General features: G+C 38.3%; 3 protein-coding genes across 6 annotated transcripts; 2 read left to right on the top strand and 1 right to left on the bottom strand.

Annotated features, from left to right (window-relative positions):
- The first annotated feature begins 43 nt into the window (after positions 1-43).
- On the top strand, positions 44-3,238 carry LOC115627285 (myb protein). Its single transcript, XM_030522917.1, has 2 exons — positions 44-1,952; positions 2,024-3,238. Exons 1-2 carry the CDS (start codon positions 491-493, stop codon positions 2,677-2,679), a joined length of 2,118 nt encoding a protein of 705 aa, XP_030378777.1. The 5' UTR covers positions 44-490; the 3' UTR covers positions 2,680-3,238.
- A 3,086-nt stretch (positions 3,239-6,324) lies between these two features.
- LOC115627165 lies at positions 6,325-11,255 on the top strand. Of its 2 annotated transcripts, XM_030522752.1 has the most exons (8): positions 6,325-6,346; positions 6,421-7,482; positions 7,602-7,840; positions 8,339-8,562; positions 8,630-9,392; positions 9,791-9,984; positions 10,050-10,512; positions 10,585-11,255. In XM_030522752.1, exons 2-8 carry the CDS (start codon positions 6,543-6,545, stop codon positions 10,957-10,959), a joined length of 3,198 nt encoding a protein of 1,065 aa, XP_030378612.1. In that variant the 5' UTR covers positions 6,325-6,346; positions 6,421-6,542; the 3' UTR covers positions 10,960-11,255. The 2 variants fall into 2 exon arrangements, with proteins under 2 accessions (XP_030378612.1, XP_030378613.1); XM_030522753.1 differs by lacking the exons at positions 6,325-6,346; positions 6,421-7,482; positions 7,602-7,840 and having other exon boundaries at positions 8,470-8,571.
- A 291-nt stretch (positions 11,256-11,546) lies between these two features.
- On the bottom strand, positions 11,547-26,823 carry LOC115627164 (nose resistant to fluoxetine protein 6-like). 3 transcript variants are annotated; one of them, XM_030522749.1, is made up of 8 exons: positions 26,454-26,819; positions 19,467-19,681; positions 14,046-14,239; positions 13,344-13,492; positions 13,126-13,280; positions 12,725-13,057; positions 12,438-12,631; positions 11,547-12,373 (listed from the first exon to the last, which is right to left on the bottom strand). In XM_030522749.1, exons 1-8 carry the CDS (start codon positions 26,758-26,760, stop codon positions 11,704-11,706), a joined length of 2,217 nt encoding a protein of 738 aa, XP_030378609.1. In that variant the 5' UTR covers positions 26,761-26,819; the 3' UTR covers positions 11,547-11,703. The 3 variants fall into 3 exon arrangements, with proteins under 3 accessions (XP_030378609.1, XP_030378610.1, XP_030378611.1); XM_030522751.1 differs by having other exon boundaries at positions 12,234-12,373; positions 12,434-12,631; positions 26,454-26,823; XM_030522750.1 differs by lacking the exons at positions 19,467-19,681; positions 26,454-26,819 and adding an exon at positions 14,347-14,759.
- Between the last annotated feature and the right edge of the window lie 1,102 nt (positions 26,824-27,925).

Here is a 27,925-nt window from a genome sequence, read left to right as displayed (position 1 = left end):
CGCGCTTGGTGTGTACGAATGCACCTTTGTATATACAAATACATACACACATATATATGTATAGGTGTGGAGGTGCACAAAATATTTAAATGGAAGATAATGGTTATTTAAATCAAATCAATAACGGATCCAAATCGGTAGATAAAAAAACAATTGCGAAACTTCAGCTTCCGGATATACAAGTGCAGTACGGGCGTACAGAAAGTGATGCTGTGGCACCAATTTTGCGCGGTGATCGCCAGTTAGGTGGTCTGCTCACTAAATGTTTGAGTTGCCTGAAAGAGTTTCTGAGTTTAACATTCAGTGATATTTGCGCACACTACCAGTATCAGCCGCATCCGGCAACTAGTCACAAGTGCTTGTATTGTCGTGGAAACGTTCATTTTTATCAACAAGAGGATAAAAATCCAGAACCCTATCACTACTGTTCCCCACCTAAGCAAACTAAAACAAAAAACAAGTAATCGCATTATCAGCATAAGCAGGAAATATGGAAAAGGAGGCTGAAATCGAAAACGATAATGGTGAGGAGGAATACTTGGACTATGTGTCGATTGCTGAAGATTCGGAGGAATCAGAATATTCTGATCATGAAGGCGGCCTTGATGATGGTGAGACTAATGGTTCACAATCACAGCCTGCCAGTGACGGTGCTCCGATCGGAGAAGTCGATTCCGATGGCGTTGTTACGTTGAGCATAAGCGTTAGTCCTCAACATTTCCTGTCAAATGATCCGAACTATTTGGCGAACGAATCGAAATTTCCCATATCGTTAGATGTAGGCAATGTGGTCATAAAAACCGAGGACGATGGTCAACAGAATCAGCCAAAGTCGGTTGGTCACCCGAATTACGGCTTCGGAAAGCGCTGGTCTAAATCCGAAGACCTATTGCTGAAGTCCTTGGTTGAAAAATTCGGTGATCGCTGGGACATAATTGGGCCATATTTTAAGGATCGCCTCGAACAGCAGGTTCAACAGCGATGGGCGAAGGTCCTAAATCCAGAGCTTATTAAAGGACCATGGACGCGCGCGGAAGATGAGAAAGTCGTTGAACTCGTGCGTCGTTTCGGTCCCAAAAAATGGACTCTAATTGCTCGCTACTTAAACGGACGCATTGGTAAGCAATGCCGTGAACGGTGGCATAACCATCTCAATCCGAATATTAAGAAAACAGCCTGGACCGAGGAAGAGGACAAAATTATTTACCATGCGCACATAAAACTAGGAAACCAATGGGCTAAAATTGCCAAACTGCTGCCGGGTCGTACAGATAATGCCATCAAAAACCACTGGAACTCAACGATGCGTCGTAAATACGATGCCGAGCGCAGACCAATAGCGAACACTGGTGGCGATCTGAAGACTTCTCGAACGCACTTAATCACATTGATCAAATCTGGTGGCATTAATAAGCCAACCCAAACTCCACAGGCCAATGGTACTGTTGAGAATGGAGGCGTGAATGCAAGCAATGGTTCTCTATTAAAATCGAACATCGAATCAACAAATGGAAAGCAAAGCGTAAGCGATACTAACGCGGAAGGTACAAAGCGGGCTGACAATGACGCAAAGGGACCAATCACTGCACCAACCGCCCCGCGTATTGGTGTCGTCCATCCAATGCCCTCTCTGCCAATACTGCCATACCCGGATGTGAAATTATCGCGACCAACACCCAACATATTGAAGCGTTCCCGCAAACCAATGCCCAAAAGCGGTTCCAGTGAGAACAAAAATGGCGATCCAAATACAAAGTTACCGGAGTCACCAGTTGTGACACCCATAAAGCCGCTGCCCTTCTCACCCAGTCAATTCCTCAAGTCCCCCTGTTTAACTACATTTGCGGACATGAATTTGCGAGCCAGCACTCCTGTGGCGAAGACATATAATCGTGTAGGCATGGAGATTAGAAAGGATCTGGAAAATTCTTCGATCGAAACGCCACATAAAAGTAAGTAAACCAACAATCGTTAAACACTGTCCGGCTATCGATGACTAATCTATATTTGTATTTACTATTAGTTCCAGGAATTGCGGGTCCAAGAACACCGACATCTTTTAAGAAAGCTATCGCTGCCATCGGCAAGAAACGTGATGGCCGTCGCTATGAGCCCCCCAGTCCCTCCAGTCTAGTGGAGGATTTGGCCGAAATCATAAGCGAGGAGCAGTTGAACGAATCGGAAACTAATAAATCCACAGAAAACAGCAGCTCCGTTGGTTTCAGCGGCCAATCTGGTTACGAGGATTCGTGCAATGCCAGCACCGGTGTACAGTCGCCGCCTCCGAAGCGGGCCAGAAAATCATTGCTTACTAGCTGGAGCGCAAACACAATGCCATATGGAAAGAAACCGCAGCCATTCGAGGCCGAAACACCAAGCAAATTTCTTACATCTGATGGTTCGATCGCTCCGTTCTCACCAAGTAACATAATTAAGGATACATTATGCAGCGAACCAGACTTTCTGTTCGATGAGAACAAAAAGGAGAACAGCCCCTTCTACCGTAAGAGGTTCGGGATGAGTCGAGGCCAGTCCAGTCATCATCTCATCGATCCGAAATGGGCTCGAGTCGCCTGCGGCAAAACCAAAGACCAGCAGTTCATGGAGGAGCAGGCCTATGCATGTCTTAAGAACCTGGCGCTAACGCCGCGATCGTTGAACTTTGAGAAGCAGAAGTAAAACATTTAGTGTTTACGTTAGTTGTTTCTTTTTTATATACATTTTGGTTTTTAGAAAGTATTTGCATTTCGCCTAATTCCTGTATTTGTTATGAGATCACGCAGATAAATATTGTAAAATAGATTCCATCCCTACCTCCTCCTTTTACTTAATCCAGTTGCGAAGGGTTTTATTTTTGAGCCTAAATCTTTATAGTTGAATGCTAGATAGAAGGCACGCAATTTCATAATCTCTTAAGTTATGGCGTAACCAATTTATTTCATACCTCTGTATTTTTGCATCCTATACAATATTTACAAATACTATTTACATAACTCTATAATACTAATGCTAGATAGTTTAAGGGCGCTGAGGGCTGAGCTTGTGCAGAAAATGAATTATTTTATATGAATTTAAACTAAGGTTTCGATGCAACATATACAAATACTTATCCTTTGATTTACTCGATATATTTAAATATTCTATACACACTCTCTTCATAACGATATTATGAATAATGTACATAGTGTGTACGAAATCGTACATACAATATTAACATACAATACAAATACATTTTTTTTATTACTATTATTATTTGCCATTTCTGAATCCAGTTTGTAAAAATGTAAATCTGCCGAAGCTAGAAATAAAATTGAATTGGCATACTTTTTGAAACATCGATTTTTATTTACAAGTATAATGGTAAATGAAAGGAAATGGAATAGAAGGGAAACCATGTGCAGTGCATTGAAAGGGTAGGCAACAGCACAGATAAGAAAGAGAAGAACAAACGATAAACAAGAGTAGAGTAATGGAGAAAGTTAACGCAGAGGCAGCAAACTTTATTGTTCATGAATTTATTTATTTTTCGGTATTGTAAAAAATATTTGTAATAAAAACCTGCAGTTGTAGAAACAAATTAACACTTAGATGTACCTTTGCAAATGGTTGGTGGGTTTTCAAGTGAATTTTCATTCTATTATAATTTCAATGCTTGAGCTGCGGTTAACATACATACTTGTTATTGGATATGCTTACTAATTGGAAGTGTGTTATTAAATTATTTGTTGCTTAGTTCTTTCTTTTCTATTGCGGTCCATGAGTTAAATTTTATTTTCGACGATGGCCATGACGAGGTCGGGGAGGCACCAGAAAAAGTTAGGCATACGGATAACCAAGTCGCCTAAGTAACGTCGCATAAAGTGGTAGCTACAGTAAAACGCAAGCGGTGAAGCGAATATCATTTTAAAATAAACATATTTGTATATACAAACACAAACATACACAAATGGAAAAAATAGATGAAATAATTGCGAAACGAGTGGAGGGTGAAGATTTAGAAGTATGTAGTGTAGTGCCTTCCATTTTGCGCGATGATCGCCAGTTAGGTGGTCTGCTCACTAAATGTTTGAGTTGTCTGAAAGAGTTTCGGAGTTTCACATACAGTGATATTTGCGGACACTACCAGTATCGGGCCCATCCGGAAACTAGTCACAAGTGTTCGTATTGTGGTGGAGACGTTCATTTTTATCAACAAGAGGATAAAAATCCAGAACCCTATCACTACTGTTCCCCACCTAAGCAAACTAAAACCAAAAACAAGTAATCGCATTATCAGCATAAGCAGGAAATATGGAAAAGGAGGCTGAAATCGAAAACGATAATGGTGAGGAGGAATACTTGGACTATGTGTGAATGGCTGAAGATTCGGAGGAATCCGAAAACCTACAGCTGTACAATTTTCTTTATCGAATATATAATTAAATTAAAGTAAATATATTTTTTAGAAGCAATAAATTAATATTTAGACGTACCTTTGCAAATGTTTGGTGAGATTTCAAATGAGTTTGCATTCCGTTCTTGAAGAATTGTGGTTTTTGAAGATCTAATCCTAAGTGAATAGAAATGATGTTGCAATGCTTCAGGTGCGATTGAGGTGCTTGTTATTGTATATGCTTACCAATTAAAAGGGTATTATGAAATTATTTGTTGTTTAGTTTATTGTTTTCTCTTCCGGTCTACAATATTTGCCATAATACTATAAGTATATACGAGTATATGCAAAACAATATTTTTCTGAGAAGAAATGTTAGTCTTTTACCTTCATATACACATAATTTATTTTATCTTAATGTCAGAAGTATTTATAATAAATTCAAAAATGTTGAAAACTCTTAATAGGTAATAATATAATAGTCTTACTCAAAGAAAAGTAATATCTTCTTCGGAAGAACGAGGCGGTTCTTCCATTTAGAACAACAATAATGTTTTTAAATTTAAAAATATAGATAAAAAACACTTTTAAATTTAGTTAAATCTAATTCATTCTTCAAACAAAAGATTCATACCTCATATACATAGACATAAAATTTATATAAAGTGGTTTAACTTTAGTACACTTATTTAAAAATGGTGAAATTGAAAGAGATTTCCAGTTTCTTATAATCCAAGCTAGTTCTGACTTATAATAAAAGGTTTAATGATAACCTTCGATTAACTTTATTTAAAAGCTGTCAACCATTTGTGGAAATACATCATTTTAAAGCACAAAGCGGAAATAATGATCGCCCGATAATCTCAGCCATTGTTTAGTTGACGTCATCTGCAAATTCATAGCGGAAATAATACGACAATGTATTGAGAGAAATATATTATGGTAGCTATTAGTTTTAACTTGCGCATTACCTCAGAACCGACAGTTCTTATTACTTTGCCTACCATGAAATAAATTGAAAGCTAAATATTCAAAATCTTATAGCATTCCTTAATATACTTATTGGACAAGAAATATAATACACAACGCGCGTACACATCAGGTATTTACTGCTCTTATAAAATAGCAAAAAAATAGATTTTGAAATTATAAATAAATTGAAGAACATTAGTTTCTGAATTGTAGGCGAACATTTTTAGAAATTAGGATGATTTCGATATATAAACAAGAAAAAAATGCTTCAAATGATATTTATAAAAACATTAAGGATTAGAGCGATAAATTATAAATGAATGAAAAATATTTTTTAGAATGTTATTTTTTCAATTAAATATTATTTCTTCAGCTCTTAATGGAAAAAAATACTTCCTAATTTAAGAAAAATATATATTTTTTATATTAGCCAGTTGGCCAATTTAGTTTTAGGGCTTACCAAAACCTAGGAAATGTATTTTTCTGAGTGTAGACAGACCAACGCTCTCAACTGTTGAATTCATCTTATAATTCAGATGGCGTTATTATTCTGTTGACTCGATATTTTAACAAGTTTTTGTTTTGTCATGCCAATTACCCTTATGTGGAGGGATTTTTGTGAATTGACATCAAAGGTTCATTATAGGAATTTACCATGCAATTCTACGAATTCTATAAAAATACTTTTGCACTCTTCAGTGCGGTTATCTTTTTGAAAATGCCAAAGAAAATATGCAGCCAATCCCTAGATTTTTTTGCATCAACTTCCCTCTTTACAAAAATAGCATAGCGACCTAGTAGGGAGAGATATACGAGTATAGAGAGAGAAAAGCAGAGAGAAGAGCTGAGGCCGGTTCTACGATGATGACGACGATACGATGTCAAATGCATATGCAGATGCATATTTCTGTTTTTATTTTCAGCATTCGCGATAGATATTCTTTCGGTGAGCAGATCAGTTTTTTCAAAATTTTAGAACGAATCAAACGAAAGCACGAGCAGGTATGTACAAACAAACAAACACAAATACTCGTACATACCCACATATGTACTATATGTAAGGCCACTTATTATAGAAGATAACGACTCCAGACTCCAGTTGGCACAGACACACGCACACACACACACACACATGGTATTAAGAAGCTGGGAAATGGCTTAAAATTTATCAAATGCCCTAAAACTGAACCAAAACGAGATGGTTGGAAGGGACAAAGGTCGTTGCCTCATCTGGCTGGTGGTATTTTCAATTTGCCTGCAACTGCCTCCCGAGACCCATGAGTTTAACTTTGGTTTCGGCGAAGGCGATGACGAGGTGGCAGAGGCACCCAAAACCCCTGCCCCTACCCTGGCGAGGGGCAAAAAGTTGGGCATACGACGAACCAACGAACGCAAATTCAAATTTCACAAACTAGAGCGCGTCGACTACGACGATGAGGATGCAGATCCGGAAATGGATGTGGATGATGGTAATGGAGATGATAATAATGATGATGATGGTACTGTAAATAATGCAGATAGTGAGGAGAACAATAACAACTACGAGGAGAACGATAGATCCGAGGCGGAAGTGAGAGTTGAGATCAGTCGAAGCCAAAGAAACAAGGCTAAGAAACGCAAAGAGCGTGGAAGAGATGACAAAAGCTCTCCAGACGAGCCCTCACTTATGGGCCGCTTAGTCAGCGCTTTATTCACCGGTTGGGCCAAGGAGGAGGAGGAGGAGGAGACTAAGCAGCCCAGCAATAATATTATAGACTGGTTGCAGTGGCTCATCGAACAGACTGGGAATGGTAAGGCAAAGGAACAGCAAAAACCGACTTCAGAGGAGGAAGAGGACACTAGTTTACTGTCCTACCTAAGACGTTGGCCCTTCACCAGTCTCTTTCCGATCGAACAGCTTGCGAGGCACACAAGTAAGTCCCGTCTATCGCACACCCGAACTGACGATTCCGGCGAGCGTTGTGGCTCGTCCGCCCAACAACAACAACAACAACAACTTCCCATTAGTGAAGAGTTACTGATGCATTGGTTGCCCGCATTTGTGGTGAATGCCTCGCATGTGGAGCACGAGGAGTGTCGCCAACAACTCCAGCTTCTTTATCGCCATCTGCGCGAGCACAGTTTATGGACATTGCAGAGTAAGGAGCTTTCTAAATCGTTCATTCATTCGTACTCACTATCTATCTTTCGCTCGATCTCTTTCTCTTTGTGCTGTCTGTCTTACTTTCTTCTGCTCTTCAACTCTTGCCCATGGAAGTGCTCGATGCCACAGGCAAGGTCGGTGCCGGAATTCTACGCGGCAATATCAACCAGCTTGGAGATTTTGATTTGTGCACTCAGGTGCGCGGCACCGTCAAGGCTCCGCCGAGTAAACCGAAGCGTATTCGTGGCAAATATTGTCTGGCCCATGTCGAAATAAATACTAGGGTTGCGGAACTAAAGAAACCGATGCATCTGGCCCATGGACGGGGCCTATGGTATGGTCAGTTGGATAATGTACGTAGCACTGATTGAAAGAAGTATAATGCAGCCTATACCCGTCCCCTCTCCCATAGTTTTATGACTAAAGAAACTTTATTATGATAGCTATAAGAAGATCTCTACGTTCCTACAAACGAACAAATACACGAGACGTTAATACTGTATCGCTATGTCTCGACATGCTGTCAAAAAAAAGAGAGACAGAGAGACCTTTATGTGTTTAACAAATACTTATACAAGTATATGGTTATGTAGATGTATCTTCCATTTATCAACACACAGAGCGTAAATCACTTACCGGGCTACTCCTTCCTTTAAAAGACCTTCATGGAGGACCATCTCTGACGTTTGGTTTTCTGAACTCAAACAGTTGACCTCTGTGCTGCCTCTTAGAGCTACCATAACTCTTTTGTGGTAGCGCTTAACCCTAAATCTCATGAAACCACAAGCCATACAATACACAACATAATTTTCGGATATCATTTTTTAATGGGTATACGAATATTTTTTTAGCCCCAACATATTGTGCCACGATACACAGTTGCCAATTGGGGTGTCTGCGTGCCGCACGCCTGTTCGGCTAGTGTGGTGAGCGATATGTTGCATTCGAGTCTGCATCCGTACAATGGAACTGGCGTGCGGTTCTATGTCGAAGTGGAGGACAAGGACTGCAGCACGAGGTTGAAAAGGAGTTTCATCAAAACGCTAGGCAAGAACGGCCAACTGGGAATGAGCGTGTGAGTTATGTATGTGCGATACTGGGACTTTGTCATGCTAATAAAAAAAAAACGCGTTTCCTCACAGGTCAGTTATTTTCGTATTGCTCATCATACTGTTGTCATCTCTGGTTTGGGAGAAGTGGGCGTGGTTAGTCGAGCACGTGGGAAGACTACGTAAGCGTAGCTCTGAAGAGGCACCCCCTGCTCTGCAGGAGAAGGGCGAGGACCAAGTTGTCGCTGAAACTGAACAGACCGATCAAGCAGCTGAGAAACCCGAACTACCTACGCCTGTCGCGGCCACATCAACCCAAAAGACTGCCTTGAATGTGCTGCTTGAACTGCTCCGTGCCTTTTCGCCGCTGCGCACTGCACAGGCCCTGCTCTCCCTGGAGGGTCCACACATCGAATATCCCCTCCTACATATGATCAAGGTGTCTTCCACCCTAATGCTCTACATTAGTCTCAAGTACCTCATGGCCGGACACTTGCCTCTTACCAACAGAGACAGCTTTGTGCAGACCGTCGAGAGTTACTGGAGCGTATTATTTCGTACACCCCTCCTTTATAGCGATGCACTGTTGTTGGTGAGCGGCTTTTTGGCCACCAATCAGCTCTTTCAGGAAATCGAGCAGAAGGCCCAAATACATTTGCTCAAAAATGTCCTCACAAAAGCCACACGCACACTTCCCATTATCTATGCAGTGTTGTCTGTCCAGACCTGGATTCTGCCCCATCTGGGTGCTGGCCCTCTGTGGAATGCGCTGGTGGGCGAAAATGCGCGCTTGTGCAGTAAACAGATGTGGCGGAACGCCTTCAGCATTCAAAACGTTGTGGACTTCGAAGAGGCGGTAAGAAGACAAATCAACAAGACTATAGACTATAATTTCGAAGGCAGTTAAATGAAGGAGCAGGGTGGATATCTCTTGTGTACGATTGTTGCTCTCTAAAGAAGAGCTAGACCTACGCTCACCCATAAATCACTCCCTCAATTAGGGCTGGTAAGCTACAAAGGAGACGCAACTTCTTTGGCTACCAGAGAGACTTCTCTTCATCTAAGAGTTGAGTCATAGGAATATTTGAGGTCGTTCTAGCTATAAGCTACTCAGCTCATTGAAGTCCTGGTCTGTTATTTCAAAAAGGACATTACAACTCTCATTGATTCAGTTTATGAAGTATCAAGAAGGCTTTAAACTAGGTGTTCACCCATTATCGTGACTGTATAATGTCTTTGTTGCTTCCCACTCAGTGTTCCCCCCTAACGCTACAACTGGCCGTGGACGTACAGCTCTACCTGTTAGCACCGCTCTTAGTGTGGCTCTACTCAACTGATTCGGAGGCCGGGTTTTTTGTTTATGGCGCTCTTCATGCGCTCTCCGTAGCAGCACGCTATGCGCGCACCGCTCGGGAGCATCTGTCAACAACTTTTTTTCATGGCATGCAGTAAGTTAATTCCAACATTAACCCTCCTCTACAAAGTATTAGTTAGTAATGCTTAATCTGTGTAGCGTTAGCATGTTTTATCGTACCGCCAATTTGATTTACACTTCGCCGGTGAGTCGTGCCACGCCCTACCTACTGGGCATAGGAGTCGCTTTGCTGTATCGAAGCGAAGGTGGTTCTTTCAGTTTGGCACCGCGCTTGGTTCCCGTTGGATGGGCTCTTTCAGCATTGAGCATTGGATGGTGTTTCCTCTCAGCAGCCGGAGGTATGCACAGCGATTTCGTCTATTCGACGGACGACGCTGCCGCCTATGCAGCATGGAGTCCACTGGTACTTGGACTTGTCATCTGCTGGTGTATCCTTATGGCGCCATGGCGAGCATATGTTGTGCTGCGCTATCCGAATGTGGCTCGACCACTGTTTTTCCTATCGAAAATTGCACTACCCCTACAACTGGCCACCTATGTGGTGGTGCTTTCGAATACGGCAAGTGTGAAGGAGCCGTTGAGGTTCAATTTTAGCCATTTGGTGAGTTCAAAGCGATTGATATACATGGATATATATATACAAGTATGTATGGATATTTTATTTCGTGAATAGTTTGACATTCAGGAGATTGGCTTTATCGTATGCCTTGCCATTGCCTTGGCCTTTCTGATCGATGTGCCCGCCCAGCACCTACGACGCTTCCTTGTCGAACGGATATTTGTGGAAAGTATATTGACTGTTGATCAGACGGGGGAGCAATCAGAAGCGGAACAGTCCGAAACGGTCAGTAGCAGTGAGCATTTAACTTCGGATACTCCAGAGCCACCCAATACGATTTGGGCATCTGACCCAGAGGAGGAGGAGCAAAAGTATATAGCCCGACGACGAAGTAGTGTCCCAGAACCCGACAAAACTGAAGCACAAGCGCCGGCTAGCGAGGAGGACGAGGAGGAGGAGGAGGAGGAGGAGGAGGAGGAAGAAGAATAACCCGAGTCATAGAAAATATACGGTGCAGAGAGGCACAGAAAACTCCCAAAAACCCATTCCCATACGTATATATTTCATTTACTTTTAGGTTTAACAAACAGGATTGTGCTTGGTCTTGGATAAAAGCTAAGTTAGTTTGTTTTTTCTAAGTCGAGTTATTTATACTCGTATACTATATTCAGATAGATCTATCGATCGATCGCCCATTAAAAATATTCCCCCTTTGAATTTTAATTACATATATTTGTATGTACGAATAATAAATAATAACTGATTTACAAGCATTTAAAACGCTCCACGATTTACGTTTCAATTCGTATTATTGTTTATTTTCAAAATATTTGTTGTTGATACAATTATCTTCCTTGTCGAAGTGCGATACTTTGAAATTTTTATTATAATTATGTTAAATTTAGATTCGTTCCGTTGGAATCCATTGATAAATGTTTAAGGAGGGTGAAAAGCTGAAAATCTATCGATCAGTTATGGCTTAATCGATCAATTGCTTAGCTTACAACTCTGATCACAATTACACATAAATTTAGTTAAATAAATACTAAATCGCAGATAATAAAGCTACAAATATGAAAGGGTTGATTTGTCCTTTAGTATACGCGATATATGTAGGTACAAACAAACAGAAAAAGCTCCGATACCTTAATTCTAAAATTCCTATCGAAAATTGGGCAATCACAGCGCATTTTCCACGCTACACCAACACCCAAGGAGCACAACACATCACCACTATGGTAGCTGTTCCTCCGAGGTGTTTGGCGTTGTTTCTTTACCCTGTTTGGCACAATTATGGCTTCCGTGTCCCGTCTCCCTGCCCCCGTAACTCCGCAGCAATATTCGCTCCAACGCATGTATGGGTGACTCGAATAGCAGACAGACGACGACGGCCAGCAGAAAGGTGTCCAGCATGTGACTAAAGACATCATTGGTTAGGCTTAGGTAGCCCATATAGTTGGGCTGTCGAATGCTAGCCATATGGTACAATTCCACAATTCCGTTGGACAAATAGGCGCAGTAGGTTAGCCGACTAATTGGAGCGAAAGCCCGTATGCTAAGGGCCCGCTGTAGCCAACCAGCATGTCCTGTCGTTACGGCCAACACCAACCAGCCGACGGCAAAGTTCCAGCCAAGTTTGTGGAATCCGGCGTACAGACTGCTTTCCACCACCGTATATGGCACCACATAGAAGCGCGTAACCCCATACATGGACCCGACGCCAATGAAGACCGCACTCAGCCAAATGTAGCGCACCAGCTGGGGCGACAACGTGATACGCTTCTCCTGCATTACATGCACCAAATAGCCGACCAGCAAACCGATTATATATGCCGAGGCACGCATGTGCGTCTTAATGTACGACTTGATGTAGAAATCGTTGCGTGCCAGATCGTGCACCTCACTGTGGACCAACGCAAATGGGTTAGTCTTGAAGGTGAATGTGGTTGAGTCTATGTTCTACCTACTCCGCATAGACCATTAGGGTGGGATCGAGCTGCTCCACATAGGTGACGGCAAAGGGAATAGCTGCGGTGATCACCACCAGTGCGTAGAGTAAACGTAGCCCTATAAGGCGAGATCTGTACGTTATATAGATGACGATCGGAGCCACAAAGAACAGCTGTGAGTCCACCGATAGATACCACGATTGGAACATGCACTGTAACAAAGAATTTTAAGATATAGTCTGGGACAAGGTCTCCCCCACCCCCTCCCCCTCCCCCTCCCCCACCAACTTCTATGTATGTCTTACCAGCAGATCTGTGTTGATATAATTGTTAATGTAGAGTATGTTGAGCCACCAGGATGACTGGCAACGTTGCTGTTCCAAGCTAATGCGCTGCTTCCAGATCGGACCACTGCCCACATAGGGAAACCAAGTCATATAGAAGCCTATTATAGCCATATACGCTGGCGTAAGACGTATATACCGAGCCACATAGAGCACCAGCACATTGAGCTTGCCCCGTCGACGCTCCAGCTCGATCAGCAAAATACGACAGAAGAGGAAACCGCTCAGCAGCAGGAAAGTGTCCACAAAGAGCAGTGAGTTCGTCAGAAATGAGAACGTGGGCAGACGCAATTGCTAAGCCCAAAAAGATTGATACAAAATAATGCCTTTCCTTCCCTGTACGGAAAACCGCCAACACTTACCTCGTTTATGAACTTGGAATTGTACATGGGTCCACCAAGAATGAAGGACAAGGCATGGCCGGCCAGAATTAGCAACATGGCCAATGCCTTAATGCCATTTATTGAGTTGAGGCCCAGTTGATCTTTGCTGGCTTGGAACAGCTTCTTTGTGTTCTCTATATATATAAAGCACACGGATTAGGTAAAGCAAGCAAAATTGTAAAGACACTTAGTCTTACCAATAATTGAGAATGATAACAGAGCCATTATAAGCGTTTGATTGCCCTCTTTGGCCGTCATTTTGTCATCCGTGGCTCTGAATGTCAAGAGGTAGGCGTGGTACAGGGTGCTGAGCACAGACAGCAGCACAAAGAACAGAATGATGCAGCTATAGAGGGATGGATGCATATTACAATTTCAGAGTTCAGAGAAAAGTTTGTGGTCGGACAGGCAAATAATTTGCACACAAACTTATTTATAAATATTATTTATTTAAAAGACGGTAGGTTCTGAACACTTCGAGTTCTGAAGAAAAGCTTAAGAATGATGTCTTCTTTGCAGAAAATTGTTGAACTACCTACACCCAATTCTGTTTTTACACGGTAAATTGGTTCCAGAAACAACCGTGTAAAAAAAGACATTGACCATATGCAAAAAGAGGTGATTGTTTCCTTATCTCTAAAGAAATACAAGTATATGTGCAATTTTTAATTTTCAAACCGTGTCCAAAATCGTGTAAAACAACGGAATTAGGTGTACTTCCCTTTTGAATTCAATTACAAAATGTTTGCCTGTCTGACCACGTCAAGCTGTATCACACAAAAAAGTGACCAATTACAGATAAAATAAATCAGAAATGGTATGGAAAAGCTGCGAATGTTTTTGGTAGTGGAAGAGTTTGTGTGCAAACTATTTGTCTCTCCGATCAGAGCTTGACTTACGCATAAACAAACATGGCCTTGCTCATCTGTAGACTCGTAGAGTCAGTCGTTTGGCACAAAGATGGGTCCCCAACCACCTCGTGCTGCAGCCAGTTCGACAAATGGATGTTAATGTCATCGATGCCACAGCTATCCGGTACGCATACGCCCCAAAAGCTTTCGGTGATCTGTCCTGGATCCTGATGTGGAGTTTGCTGGAATCATAATAGAAAATACCAAGTTGAATTAGAAGCTGGATATAATATCGATTTCTTCCCAAATATTCTTGAAATATGCTGATTGTTGAACCAGAAAAACTCACATCTAATCGAAAATTTGGTGCCAGCAGTAGGGGCTTACTATAATTGATGAATTGATTATTTTGATTGCATTGGTAGCTACCGCCTTTCATTAGATCGTCTCCTTGGAGTTGCGTTTTTTTGCCACAAAAGGGCAACGCACCGATTCGATTTTCCTATTACGGCATAGCAATATTGAGGGGCATTTGTAACTGTGAAAGCTATCTCGGAATTTATTGGGACTTAAGATACAGACACGGGACATCACACGTGACTTCTTCCGATTGTTGTTTGGAGTGTGTCGAGCCATTGTTAAACTAAATGCGATTTATGTATTCGATTCGCCAAAAATTTGTGCAATTTCAAAAGATTTTATAGTGCAGAAAACGCGAGGATATATACACACTTGCACGATTTGATTACAACACAAACAGGAAATATATATATGAAATATTTATCGGGAATATTTCACTACAAATTTTGTAAAATATAAAACTGATGCATACTCGATAGCTGTGTATACTACTACAAATGAACTGTATAAGTTTCAAAATTTTATTAACAACGCCCGAAGTGAATTTCGATGATGGTGTGATTTCAAATTGTTTCTTTAGATTTTTCAATCTCAACAAACAATCTTAAGAGAAATCATTAATTCATGTTGGGACCTTAAAAGTGTATTTGTGAAAGACTTGTTGCTGATCAGCACTATGCTCTCTGTTTCTCTGTTTATAAGTATCAGATCGATTTAGACATATCCGACTGTCTGTCCCTCTGTATCAGCCCCGGGAACTTTTGAACTATAAGAAATAGAAGAAGCAAGTTTGCTAAAAACCATGTAGCATCATTATTTTATATACAAGTACATAGCTATATCTTAGTACTACAAACTTTTCTGTTTGTTTCGTTATCGTAACAAAATTTTAATTTCTGAGTTCCTTATAGGGCCTTTCCATAACGCAACAAATCAATAAAATCGGTTAACCATATACTATAGCTGCCATAGGAAGTTTATTTGTGCTTAAGTCTGATTTCTCATCATTTCTTAAGCTCCCTCCCTCAAACAATTATGCTAATGAAATTTTATTTTTATTGTTTGGCCGGCTCGAGGTCAGAGTGAGAAAAACCAATTTATTTAATTTTCTTTTCTTTTTCCGATATATTTCGGTTACGCCACGGTAACCGTCTTCAGGGCAACTACAAAACATATAACATAATTAACATATTAAAACTATAACACAAAAATTTTTATATAATTACTTATTTAAGCAAGTCTGCTCTGTTTGACTTGGAGTTACTAACTAACAGGTGTCTGTAAATATGCGCGCAATTTTCGGTGTCTGCTTTGTAGTTAATTCTGTATTTGTTAGGTGTGTTGATAATGTGTAGCGTTTCGAGAGTGAATCGCTTACTGTAGTGTCGTTCTTGTTGAAGTACTTTCGTTTCTTCAAAGTTGGGGGTGTGTCCAGTCTCTATGCAGTGGGTTGTTAGAGCAGTTTTTTGTGTCAATGTTTGATGCCTTAGTTTGTAGTCTGACTTGTGTTGTGATATCCGTGTTTTTAGTTTCGACTTAGTGGTTCCAATGTAAAATCTCCTACATGGGTTGTCGCTGTCTCCGTCACATGGAATTTTATAGACTACGTTATTCAGGTCCATTTCTGCAATTTTTGCCTTAGTCCTATTAAAAATGTTCCTAAGTGTATTCTCCGGTCTGTGCGCAATTTGTATATCCTCTTTTTGATAGCAGTCTGACTGGGTGAAGCGTTCTGAGAACCCAGATACGTATGTCAGAGATTTGTAGATTTTTGGTGCTCTTGGTTCTTTTTTCTTTGGGTTCTTATGGTTCTTGATTAGGGAATACGTCAATTTGATAGGGAAGTCGTTTTGTGTCAGTATCCGTTTAATTTCTTCCTCTATTTGTTTATGGTAAAATTTGTCACTTGTCTCGAACATCCGTCTTATACAGTTCTTGGCTGTATTTATTATCATATTTTTCGGATGTTTCGAGTGATAGTTAATCAGCCTACCCGATGCCGTCGGTTTCTGGTACCATTTTGTTTTTAGCGTATTCCCACATCTATTTATAGTCAAATCCAAATAATTAAGTTTCTCGTCATTTTCTGTCTCTAATGTAAATTGGATGTCTTTGTGGTATATGTTGAGGGCGTCTAATGTCTTTTGCACCTGTTCCTTGTCAATAATTGCGAACAAGTCGTCAACATATTTGGTCAGGAGTCTTGGTCTATGGATCAATTTCGATGTTGTGTTTTCCAGAAGCTCCTCCATGACTATGTCCGCTATTACAGGGGACGCCGGGGATCCCATCGGTAGTCCCTTAAGTTGTATATACATTCTGTCCGTATACTTAAAATACCTTGTTTCACGGATGCAGAAATGTACGATGTCCATAAACATTCTCTTTGGGATTTTAGTGAAGCTTTCTATCCTGGTCCAGTTTTTACTGATGACATCCATCGCTAAGTCGATTGGGATGCTCGGGAACAGAGACACCACGTCGAACGAAACTAAAATCTCATCGTCTACTATATAAGTGTTGTTGACCTTGTCTTTAAACTCTGAGGAATTTTTAACGTTATATGGTGAGGTATTGGTCAGGTTCTTTAATATCCCAGCGATGTATCTACTAAGTTCGTGACAAGGGGAACCGACTGACGAACAAATCGGTCTCAGGGGTGTTCCTTTTTTGTGTATTTTCGGTAGTCCATAGATCCTGGGTGGTAGTGCAGTGCTTGTAACTAATTTATTCCTTTCAGTCTTTGTGATTATGTTCAATTGGAGTAGTTTGTCAACAAAGTTGTTGTTTTTATTCTGTAGCCTTATTTTTATTGAAATTTTTCGAACAAACTGTTTTCGAATAATTTTATAGGCTGGCGGCTCTGGAATTTGGGATTCTTGGTAACTATGTATAACAATAAATTGGGCAATTGGACACAGACTGTTCTGGAAAGCCAAGTGCTAAGAGCTTGGGTGGGTTATGTATTTGTAGAGCTGCTTAAAAGTCAGGTAACATCGGAAGAATATGCGCGTTTAGAACCGTTTGTTTTGCTGCATACAAATGGACATAAAGCAGGCAACGGTCGTGCTTCCATCCACACACCCACACATACTAAGTATATTTAAATCCATATAGCCATAAATCAAAAAACGAAACAAGTAAGCAAAGAACGTCGCAAACATAATCATAAAAGTAAAAGTAAAGGTAATTGATAGATGTTGCATCATTATAGTCATCTATAGAGACAGAACGCTTACAAAACAGTTGACATTTAATTGTCTCCAAGGGGTTTTTGACTTCTACATATGCATAAGTATTACGTATCTGAATTCATTAGTAATTGCGCATGGATTACTTGTTTGGACTTCCCTCTTTCATTTTGGAAAGCTGCCACAACGACATTGTGCTGAATTTCTAATGAAAGCTGAGAATTCTTTGAAGGTTCCTGCCCATTTCTGCATATTAGTCGATCAAGCATAATCCGTCGAATTCTTTTTAGAAGTGGCATTATTTTGCATAATTCGTTGCATTTTTTATTAGTTATAAGCTGCCGATATCGGAAAAAGAGTTTCCACATGATCTCTCTTAAAGATATTCAGGTGTGGAGCAGACCTATACATATGTATATTGCATGTATGTATGTAAATTTATAAAAATTAAATTATATTTTGAAATTTAATTGTGAAATCTCTGATAAATTAAATGAAAATATTGTGGGCGCCCTCCTCTGCGATTCTCATACCAAGTACTTAAGCGCTGGCAAATCGAGAATTAAATTGTGAAATTTCTGAAAAATTAAATAATATTATTTTTAAAATAATTTGTGAAATTTCTGATAAATTCAATTAAATTGTGAAATTTCTGAAAAAATAAATTATAATATTTCTGAAGAATATTGTGGAATTAAATTGTGAAATTTCTGATAAATGGGCGCCCTCCTCTGCGATTCTCATACCAAGTACCTAAGCGCTGGCAAATCGAGAATTAAAGTGTGAAATTTCTGAAGAATATTGTGGAATTAAATTGTGAATTTTCTGATAAATGGGCGCCCTCCTCTGCGATTCTCAAACCAAGTACCTAAGCGCTGGCAAATCGAGAATTAAAGTGTGAAATTTCTGAAGAATATTGTGGAATTAAATTGTGAAATTTCTGATAAATGGGCGCCCTCCTCTGCGATTCTCATACCAAGTACCTAAGCGCTGGTAAATCGAGAATTAAATTGTGAAATTTCTGAAGAATATTGTGGAATTAAATTGTGAAATTTCTGATAAATGGGCGCCCTCCTCTGCGATTCTCATACCAAGTACCTAAGCGCTGGCAAATCGAGAATTAAAGTGTGAAATTTCTGAAGAATATTGTGGAATTAAATTGTGAAATTTCTGATAAATGGGCGCCCTCCTCTGCGATTCTCATACCAAGTACCTAAGCGCTGGCAAATCGAGAATTAAAGTGTGAAATTTCTGAAGAATATTGTGGAATTAAATTGTGAAATTTCTGATAAATTTAATCAAACATCATCATGTGTATGTATATTTATGTTGCAAGATTAAAAGCTCTAAAATTTTTTATATAATAATATTTGTTGAACTTATGCAACATTTTTTTTTTTAAATCATGCTTTATGCGATGAATACGAACCAAGTTTTAATCAGGATTGAACTCACATTGTGGGATTCCTGTTAGCTCGTTAAGCTATGCTTGCTATTATTATGAGCTGAAATTTCAGCATACCAATGATTTTCGGTTTTTGCTTTAATGATGTTTTCTTCCCAGACTCTGTTACATTTTAAATACAAAGTCACTTTAATTCACTATAACCATTTCAAAATCAGTCGTCGTATTAAAGAAGTAAGTCTCGTTTTCTCACTTGAATACTTGTACAATCAAAAGACACAGTTTTGAAATGAAAAGTTTCAAATACATACTTATAATTATAGCATCTTATGCAGTTTGACCTCAGAGATGCGCTTTGGCAACGAGCGATAAAGAGTTTTAATATACGAGTAATCGTACTCGTAATTTGGGGAAACTTCTGACGCAAACAGCTCCATTATTTTGTGTTTCTTTTGATTATCTATTTATGTATCTTTTTATGTATGTACGAGTATATAGTATAGTTGTATTTACCTGCGTGGCACGTGAATTGATGTCGTGGACATTCAAGCCATTTATGTAGACACTGACCAGACAGTATTGGGCACGCACCGATGGTACATCAGTATTGTCGGAGTACCGTTGTCGGTCAACGAACTTATGCTGATTGAGGCACTGGTCGTAGTGTCCGAACTGATGTAATACCGCGCTTTCAATTCCAACCGCTGATTTAACAGTTGCATCATACACTAAGAAAAAAGGTCAAAGTATATCAAATAATAAGCATATATGTTTGTTGGTTTCCGCTGGAGGTAACTCTATATTGAAAATATGTAGAATTTGACAATCTGAGAGTATGTGTTCGAGCAAAGCTTCCCTCTACTTAAATATCAATATAATTCTATCTTTTTAAAGGCATTGTCCGATGAAAGCTCAAGGAATATACGAACTAAAAAGCTGGAATGATTGAAACAAGCATAATCTTGAAATATAAACATGTTGAATGGTATCCGAACATTAGAGAGAATATGAAAATATTAAAAAAAAATTGTACATATGCTAATACTACCTACTTATACTTACTACCTACTTACTAATACTACCTACCTACTTCTAAAAATACACTTAAGAAAATATCACTTGTACATCCAGCTGCAAAGACAACGCAGAAAGGAATTGAATGATTTTATAGAATAAAGTCTACAGCAGTTAAAATTTTGAGCTTTTTGAATGCACGAAATTCTTTAACTAAGTTCTTTAACTAAAATAAACTTGATTGGTACCATCGTTCCTATGCCAGCTTTATAATATAGTGCACCGATTTTGATGAAACTTTTCCGGCAATATCGTCATAAACAAAAAGGTTCTTCCAGTAAGAGTAATTTTTCTACGGATCGTGTACAAAATAATGAAACCATACAAAGTTTGTAATAAACTTAATCTGCGTATGGATTGTGCAAAAGTTAGCATGGTTCATACAGACAGACGGGTGGAAAGACTCACGGATTAGGCTCGTTATATAGTACATAGAATATATACATGTAGTATGTATAACTGTGACTTCTTTTGCTTATTACACTTCGAAGTGTACTCTATCACCACTCGTCTGCAAAGTAGTATAATAAGTTAAACGGAAAACTACAAATAATCGACTACAACATGATATTAGGAAATGGATATATGCGTTCGTTATGTTTGAGGGTCGTCGGCTCACCAGCCAATTCAGAAGGCATGCCAAACATATCGCAACTAGCTATTCCATTCAGCCAAACATACTCTGACTATACCATATGTACATACATCTATATGTAAGTATATAGTAGTATGTGTGTAAGTCTGTTCAAGTGACTGGCGATCCACTTACAATCCTAACGGTAGCCACAGTAGTAAGTCGGTCGTACGTATCTTATATTTACGCACACATACTAATTATGCGTATATATGTATGTACTATGTGTGTACTGTATGTAAGCATGTACATACATATGTACACATGTATATAGTTTCGAAATGATAAAAACGCAGTGCTGGTGAGTGAAACTCGTTTTAGCCGAGTTCGTTCCATGTTCCTCGTTGCTGCGATTATTGTAACTGCGATTACAAAAAAGACAAAACTAGTATTTGCTTTAAGTTTCGATTGCACTTCCAAGTCGTTTTGTCGGTTATACTTAGTTGTTATTGTTTTTATTTTTTTTCCTTGACGTGCTGCAAGTACACTGGGAGAAAAGTTGTCAAGAACTTATAATTTGCGTTTTCAAAATGAAAGGAGAAAAATTGATCTTAAATCCACAAACTGGTAACTGTCAATTATAGGAAATGCATGTTCACTGAACCAAAAGTCCTGCAGAATTGGTTGGTCGTATTTTAATTCGAATTAAATTACTGATGTTAAAGATACCGCAATAATTTACTATGTATTAGATGTACCGTACAGATTTTTATGAAACCCCAGAATCAGTTGAGAAACGTAGTAAAAAACAATTGTCCCCATTAAAAGTTATTTTTAAATTTTCATAAATTTCGTTACCATATAGGAATAAACAAAAAATGACATCTAATGATAAGACTTTATAAAGAATATAATTAACCGGACTTGTGTATGGATAAGAATAGTCTACATGTCAAATTTCGTGTCTCTAGCTGTTATAATTCAAAAGATTTCGTGGTTCATACAGACAGATGTGAAGACATGTGTGGCTTTTCCGGTGGAATTGCATTAATTCTAGCATGTTTTTTAAAGTGTAGTTTCAAGATACAATGTTATATGTTTTAAATAAATGAATCTTTTATATTTTATGTTTTAAAGTGCCACACCTATTTAAAGATAGCACTCAGGTGCCATAATTCTTAGTTAATATGCTGGTGATGTCATGCTGGATTTTTGTGAAGCATCCGATTACTGTGTGGTATAGGATTTCTGGGAAACCAAACATTGAAGCAAATACACAATTTCTGCTGGGTTGCTATTTGCAAAAATGTTAATGAGAGTCTGTTTAAGTTGCAATCGAATATAAATTCAACTTTTCGTCCTGCAAGTCATGAAGCAATTAAAATTACTGACAACGGGAGTCAACGAAAAGAACTACAAACTAGTTCTGTTTCCGCAAATGTAATTGTAACTGTCTAACCTGATGATAATAAACTGCAAAACAACAACATGTCGGTAGATGCTGTGACTTACTTGCATTTCGATTTTACATCTGGACAGGTGATTAGTGCATACCATATTAGCATATCGAGAAGAGATTCACCTTGAAACATCCAGATATTGACAAGTATTCGAATGCGGAAAGGGGGGGTATGAACTTACTATAGAAGGAGCATCACAACAAGCTCTTAAAGTTGAAATAACAAACAAAAGCTGAACTGTGTATACCCACCCATTGAAGCCGTACTACATACATACATACATATGTACATACATATATATGTACATCTATATACATTTAGACGAGTATAAACAAACATTTCTCTGTAGCTAGACATACATAGTTTGCTGCAGGCGTTGTTTACTTACTTACCACTCAGTTCACTCTTACTACTTAAATACTATATGTATGTATATAGTATATGTATATTCCAATAATATACGTGGATTTGCAGTTTCAAGACCTGTTTTGCTGACAAATCTTGACCATACTCATTTAGTCTACTTGATCGATGCGATCGGCTGCTTGTCAGCTGCTCCAATCAAATTCTTAAGTTCGTATTCCTATTCTGTTATGAGGTAATCAATGATAAAAATGCAATTTCCATTTGATTCTCTTTTTCTTTTCTCAGCTGTTCCAATAGAACGCGTAAGTACATTTTATTTGCCATTACTTAAACAGTTGCGGGAATTCCCCTTTTCAGTGTTTTCCTTAAAGATATTAATTTAAGTAAGCAACTTCTTGATAACTTATTATGCCTATTTCCTTCTATCAACTAATCAATTATGGGGTAATATTGGGGTATTGTTGAAAAGCAAAATATAGTAACCAGCCTTAGAAACTGTATTTTTTATTTCCATTACTCTTCAGCTGCTTGTCAATATATCGGATAAGTAACTGTTCTGCTTTTTTCTAATAGTTGATTATAAGTAGGACCTAACTTTACGAGCAATTATTTGCAATTTTTTTATTTTTTAATTAGTTGCTTCATTCAATGAAAATATTTAAAGTGGAATGTTTTGTTTTAGTGGAAAGTTGGGTTTTATTCTGATTTTAAAAAAAGGATAAATCATAAATTGCAGTAGCTCCCCCTTACGATTATTGTAAATTATTTTAAAAAGCAAAATAAATAGCTGGGATAACCCTTTTAGGCCATTTTACCAATTTTCATTTACAAGTTCGTAAACTGTTCGGCGAAAAATCAAAAATCATCCATATACAGACTACTTCGCGCTTTTCCGCTAGCTTCTAGTTTTCTGTAACTCCAATAACATTATTAGGAAAAGCATTCATCAATCATAAAGCAATAAAAAAAGCATTTGAGATTCTTTCGATACCAATTTCCGATTATTCTGATCATTTAGAAAATCAAAACAATAGTGATAAGGAATTGATTTAAGTTTAAATGAATCTAAAATTAAGTTGCCGGCATGTTAATTCTTTTGTTAATGTTCAAATTAAAGATAAAAGAGACAATCAAAACAACCATTGACAAAATGTGAATACATACAAGTATAGTATGTATGTATCTTCAAAGATCGTCCAGCAATGTCATGAAATGCATTGAATTGAGAAATCGATCAGCCTGCAGCGCATTTAATTGTTGAACTTGTTATGACTTGGCTAAGGTGCGTTCTCATTGGCTTTTATTATTGACTTTTTATCGACTTGCATAATTTGTCTGCCGAATGGTTGTCAATGTAGTATACATACGTACCGACCCCATGAAAAACTGCTGCCACTATACCGAGCTTTAGTTACGCTTGTCACGTCAAGTCGGCTGCATATTGCAAATCGTTTCACATTCGACCAACATTTAAGTAACGACTATATGCGTTGAGGTAGGCTCGATGACGATGATGATGATGATAGTAATGGCGGATGGTAATGGATGATGCATTGCATAAAAGTGCGAGCACGCCAATCCCCCAAACATATTCTTTTACATATAGTATGAGGCGAAATCCGATCGTTTCCTGCCTACACTTCAGTAACAATGCCTTAAAAATATGCTCAGCGTTTTCTTTATATACTTAATATACCGATGAACTTGTTAAGTGCTTTAAATCATTTTTAAAAATTAAATTTATATAATAATTAAATAATAATAAATTAAAAGCTCACTACACTTTCGTTGCCACTCCGTTCGAAATCTAAATCTCTGCTAGAGATGGGCATGGGCCGTGTTTTAGCTCGTGCTTATTCGGATTCCAGTTTCGTGCAGTGCAAGAAAAACACGATAAATAACAAGAAAGGAATGCTAAAGTCGAGCCGGCTCAACTCTTAAATACCCTGTACCACCCCACAAAAAAAAGAAATTAAATTAATTAATTAATTTCTGAGCTCCTTGCGTTCATACAGACAGACGGGCATGGCTATATCGACTCGGCTTGTCATGCTGATCAAGAATATATATACTTTATGGGGTCTGCCACGCCTCCTTCTGTGTGTTCCATGTACACTCGCACAAATCTAATATACCCTTGTACCCTTTGGGTACAGGGTATAAAAATTTAAGAAGTCTCCGAATTTTTTGCACATACTATATACTTGTATTTTGAAAATGTCTATGTATTTGTATTTTATTTAAATAACAAAAATTGCATTTATTTATTTCTTGTGCTTTATAAAAGTATTACTTAGAGTATTACTTAGTTTAAGCCATAAATAAAGGAAATAAATTATTGTATTATAATTTCTTATTGTGACAATAGTTTTTATAAATAAGCAATAAAGAATTGATAGAATCTGAAAGAATTCATGCAAGTTCTACAAATTCGAATGAAAATTATACTATAATCATTCGATTTATTGTTAATTTTTTATGTGCTCGTTGTGCCAAAAATTTCGGCATGTGTGCGCATTTCAAAATTTCATGTCTCCAAATTTCACGCCTATCTCTAATAGGAAGTCAAATAAATAAATAGAGGTTTAGTGAATTTTGTAGATTTTTATCACCCCATTTGTTCGATGCCCCCAGAGATATTGGTTGGACTTAGACGATCCAAATGAAAGTACTATATTGTATCACATATCGATGATGAAAGCGGCTACTAATAACAAATTCAAATAAAATATTAAACAACGCAGTCTCCAAACTTTAAACCAAAGTTTTATAGTCTGGTACTATAGTACTACCCAGAACAAAGACTTGATATCATTACGTTTCTTCTACACTAATACTAAAATAAAATTCCCGCTACAAGCAACTTGTTAGGGATTCACTTTTTAAGCCTGGAATGCTTTCCGGATCATTTCAAACGAGTTTAAGCTTTAAAGCTGGTACGAAGTGCAATTATAAATTCTACCCCTTTTCAGGGCAATTATGTAGCCTTAGAACTGTATTAATTATTGAAGTTTCTTTGTTCTTACAATAAAATCGCAGCACACATGTACATGCATATATGTATGTGTGTATGTATGTATGTATGTTTGTAAATTACACCAATTGTGGTGCTAAAAGGCCAAATAAAGAAACAAGTGAAGTACGCTTAATACACACACACGCTGATTGGCAATACCCCGCCCCCCAGTTAGTTGCTTTATGGCGAAATGAGATCGCTTTACAAGTATGTGCGCTTTGCAGTGAAAGTCAAGTGGGGGCGTTTGTGCTTTGGGCGTTGGGCGTTGGGATGGGGATTCTACCAAATAGACAGTTCACTGGTTGTTGCACTTCGGTTCGTATTGATATTGACATTGAGCCCGACTAGTTAAATAGAAACTAAAAACTAAAGAAAAAAAAACATTTCACATGAATCACAAACACAAATATTGCACAGAGACAGATGGCGACAACAAAGTCAAAATACAAAGCTCGACCAACAACAACAACAATAACAATTAACATGCGACTGCGAGCCCATTTTCTCCTCAAGCTAAACTAAACTAAACTTCCGTTTCAACCTTTAGCCGGGCTTACAAAAAAACAAAGAGTTATAAAACTGACTATGACTACAATCTGCTCCTACGGGACGAGGCACGTTTTCGAGCCCATGACCAGTACCCCTTCAAATGCCCATCAAAGTGCTAAAAAGTCACGTTGGGTGGGTGTGGTTGTGGTGGTTGTGGCTGTGGCGGTTAGGTGTGCCAACACAAGAGCTGGTCTTGTAATCGTTAAAATGATTTTGGGCGGCATATAGTACGCCTCTGCATTTTCTATTCAAATGTATGCACATAATTAAGATTTTAATTTTCGTTGCTACGCACAATTATAAATCATTTATCACTTACAATGGATATGGCTGAAGGAATGCACCGCAATTAACATATATCGACAGATGCTAATTGAAAATTCTGTATCTCTATATCTACTATGGTTACCTAGTATCTATGTACATACATAGTATTTACATGCATATCTCTCAATACTTACGCGCTGTGGCCCACGGATTGGCGTTTATAATGCCCCTAAGGGTGGCATTCAGATCGCGACGACAATTCTCGTTCTTCACCAACTTGATGCTTTCGGCATAGAGCTCGAGTTCGGTTTTTGTAAATGGATAGCCCCTCTTCTCAGCCACCAATTGGGGGTTTTTGTGCAGATCTGCACTGAAATTTTCATTTTTATCGCTTCGCCACTCCACAATATTGAACGTTTTCATGTCACTCGGAATTTGTGGTTGGGCTAGCGAACCCAGACCGCCAGCGAATAGCATTATTAGCCATGGCCGAACATTCATTTTCCGTTCTCCAAACGTTGGCAGTGGGAAATAATAACTAACAACAACAACAACAACAAAAAAAAACAGAAGAAAACCAATTTCGCACTGCAAATCTGAATTCTATTTACAAATAACTGCGCGCGAATTAAAAACAAACACAAACAACAAATACGGCATTCGAATATTAAACACTTCTGATTCCTGTGCTTAGGCGTTTATATTATTCAATATTATTATTAATATTTATTTCTTTTCTTTTAGCCAGCACATTCGTCCGCCTCGCAGTTTCAAAACGAACTGACAGCGCGCATGCGAGACCAAAACTTTTCAAAGCCTGCGCAACATCAACAGCCACCGCCTAACAGTAACAGCCATCATAACAGCGGCTCTGTTAATCGCTAACAGCACTGCTGTGCAGCTGCACGCTGCGCCGCACTGTTAACACAAATAATATGCATCTGAAATAATTAAACGACGCATTTTGTTTTTAAACAAGAATGGAATGATAGAGTCGAGCACGTCCGACTCATAAACTTCCGGAAACCACATTTTTCTTTTAGTTTTTATAAAATTTTGAAATTGCAGTTATTTAAGTCACCTTGACGTTTTGCTCCACAAGCCAAATCGAATCACCTAACGTAAAGGTTATTATCTTTTCAAAAAAAAGTTGAATTCTTTTGAAATTGAGAATATGTATAATCTGATCGACTCCAAGCGAAGAGACGGAGTTTTTCAGCAGCAAGAAGCAGAGTTATTGCAAGATGGGAATTTTGAAAATAAGAGCCCCGGTGCAGTAATCTTTTTAATATTTTAAAAGCTCTCATTCATTCAAATGTGTACTATGTATTTGAGAAATTAGAAGACCATTTGGTAATATGTATATATATTTTGTAATTTTTTCAAATAGTTTATTACTTTCAAATACAACATTGTTAAACGACATTTTATTTTTTGGGTTTCTTCTTTTTCGAATCTCGTTACTGTTTATAATTATTTAATTTATTGTATTTTATATTGTAAATTAGCATTTCATTAATGTGTAAAGAATTCTCTTAGTATAAATCGCATTTTTCTCATCGTTTTATATACATATACATGTACAACATACATACATACATATCTGTATATATATGTATATATATTCATTTATACATGTGTAGCAAATAAATGCCATATATTTCAT

Source organism: Scaptodrosophila lebanonensis, unplaced genomic scaffold (genome assembly GCF_003285725.1).
Source record: "Scaptodrosophila lebanonensis strain 11010-0011.00,11010-0021.00 unplaced genomic scaffold, SlebRS2 tig00000092-arrow-pilon, whole genome shotgun sequence".
Taxonomy (NCBI): domain Eukaryota; kingdom Metazoa; phylum Arthropoda; class Insecta; order Diptera; family Drosophilidae; genus Scaptodrosophila; species Scaptodrosophila lebanonensis.
Note: the sequence above shows the minus strand (reverse complement) of the source record. Positions and strands in the feature narration are given on the sequence as shown.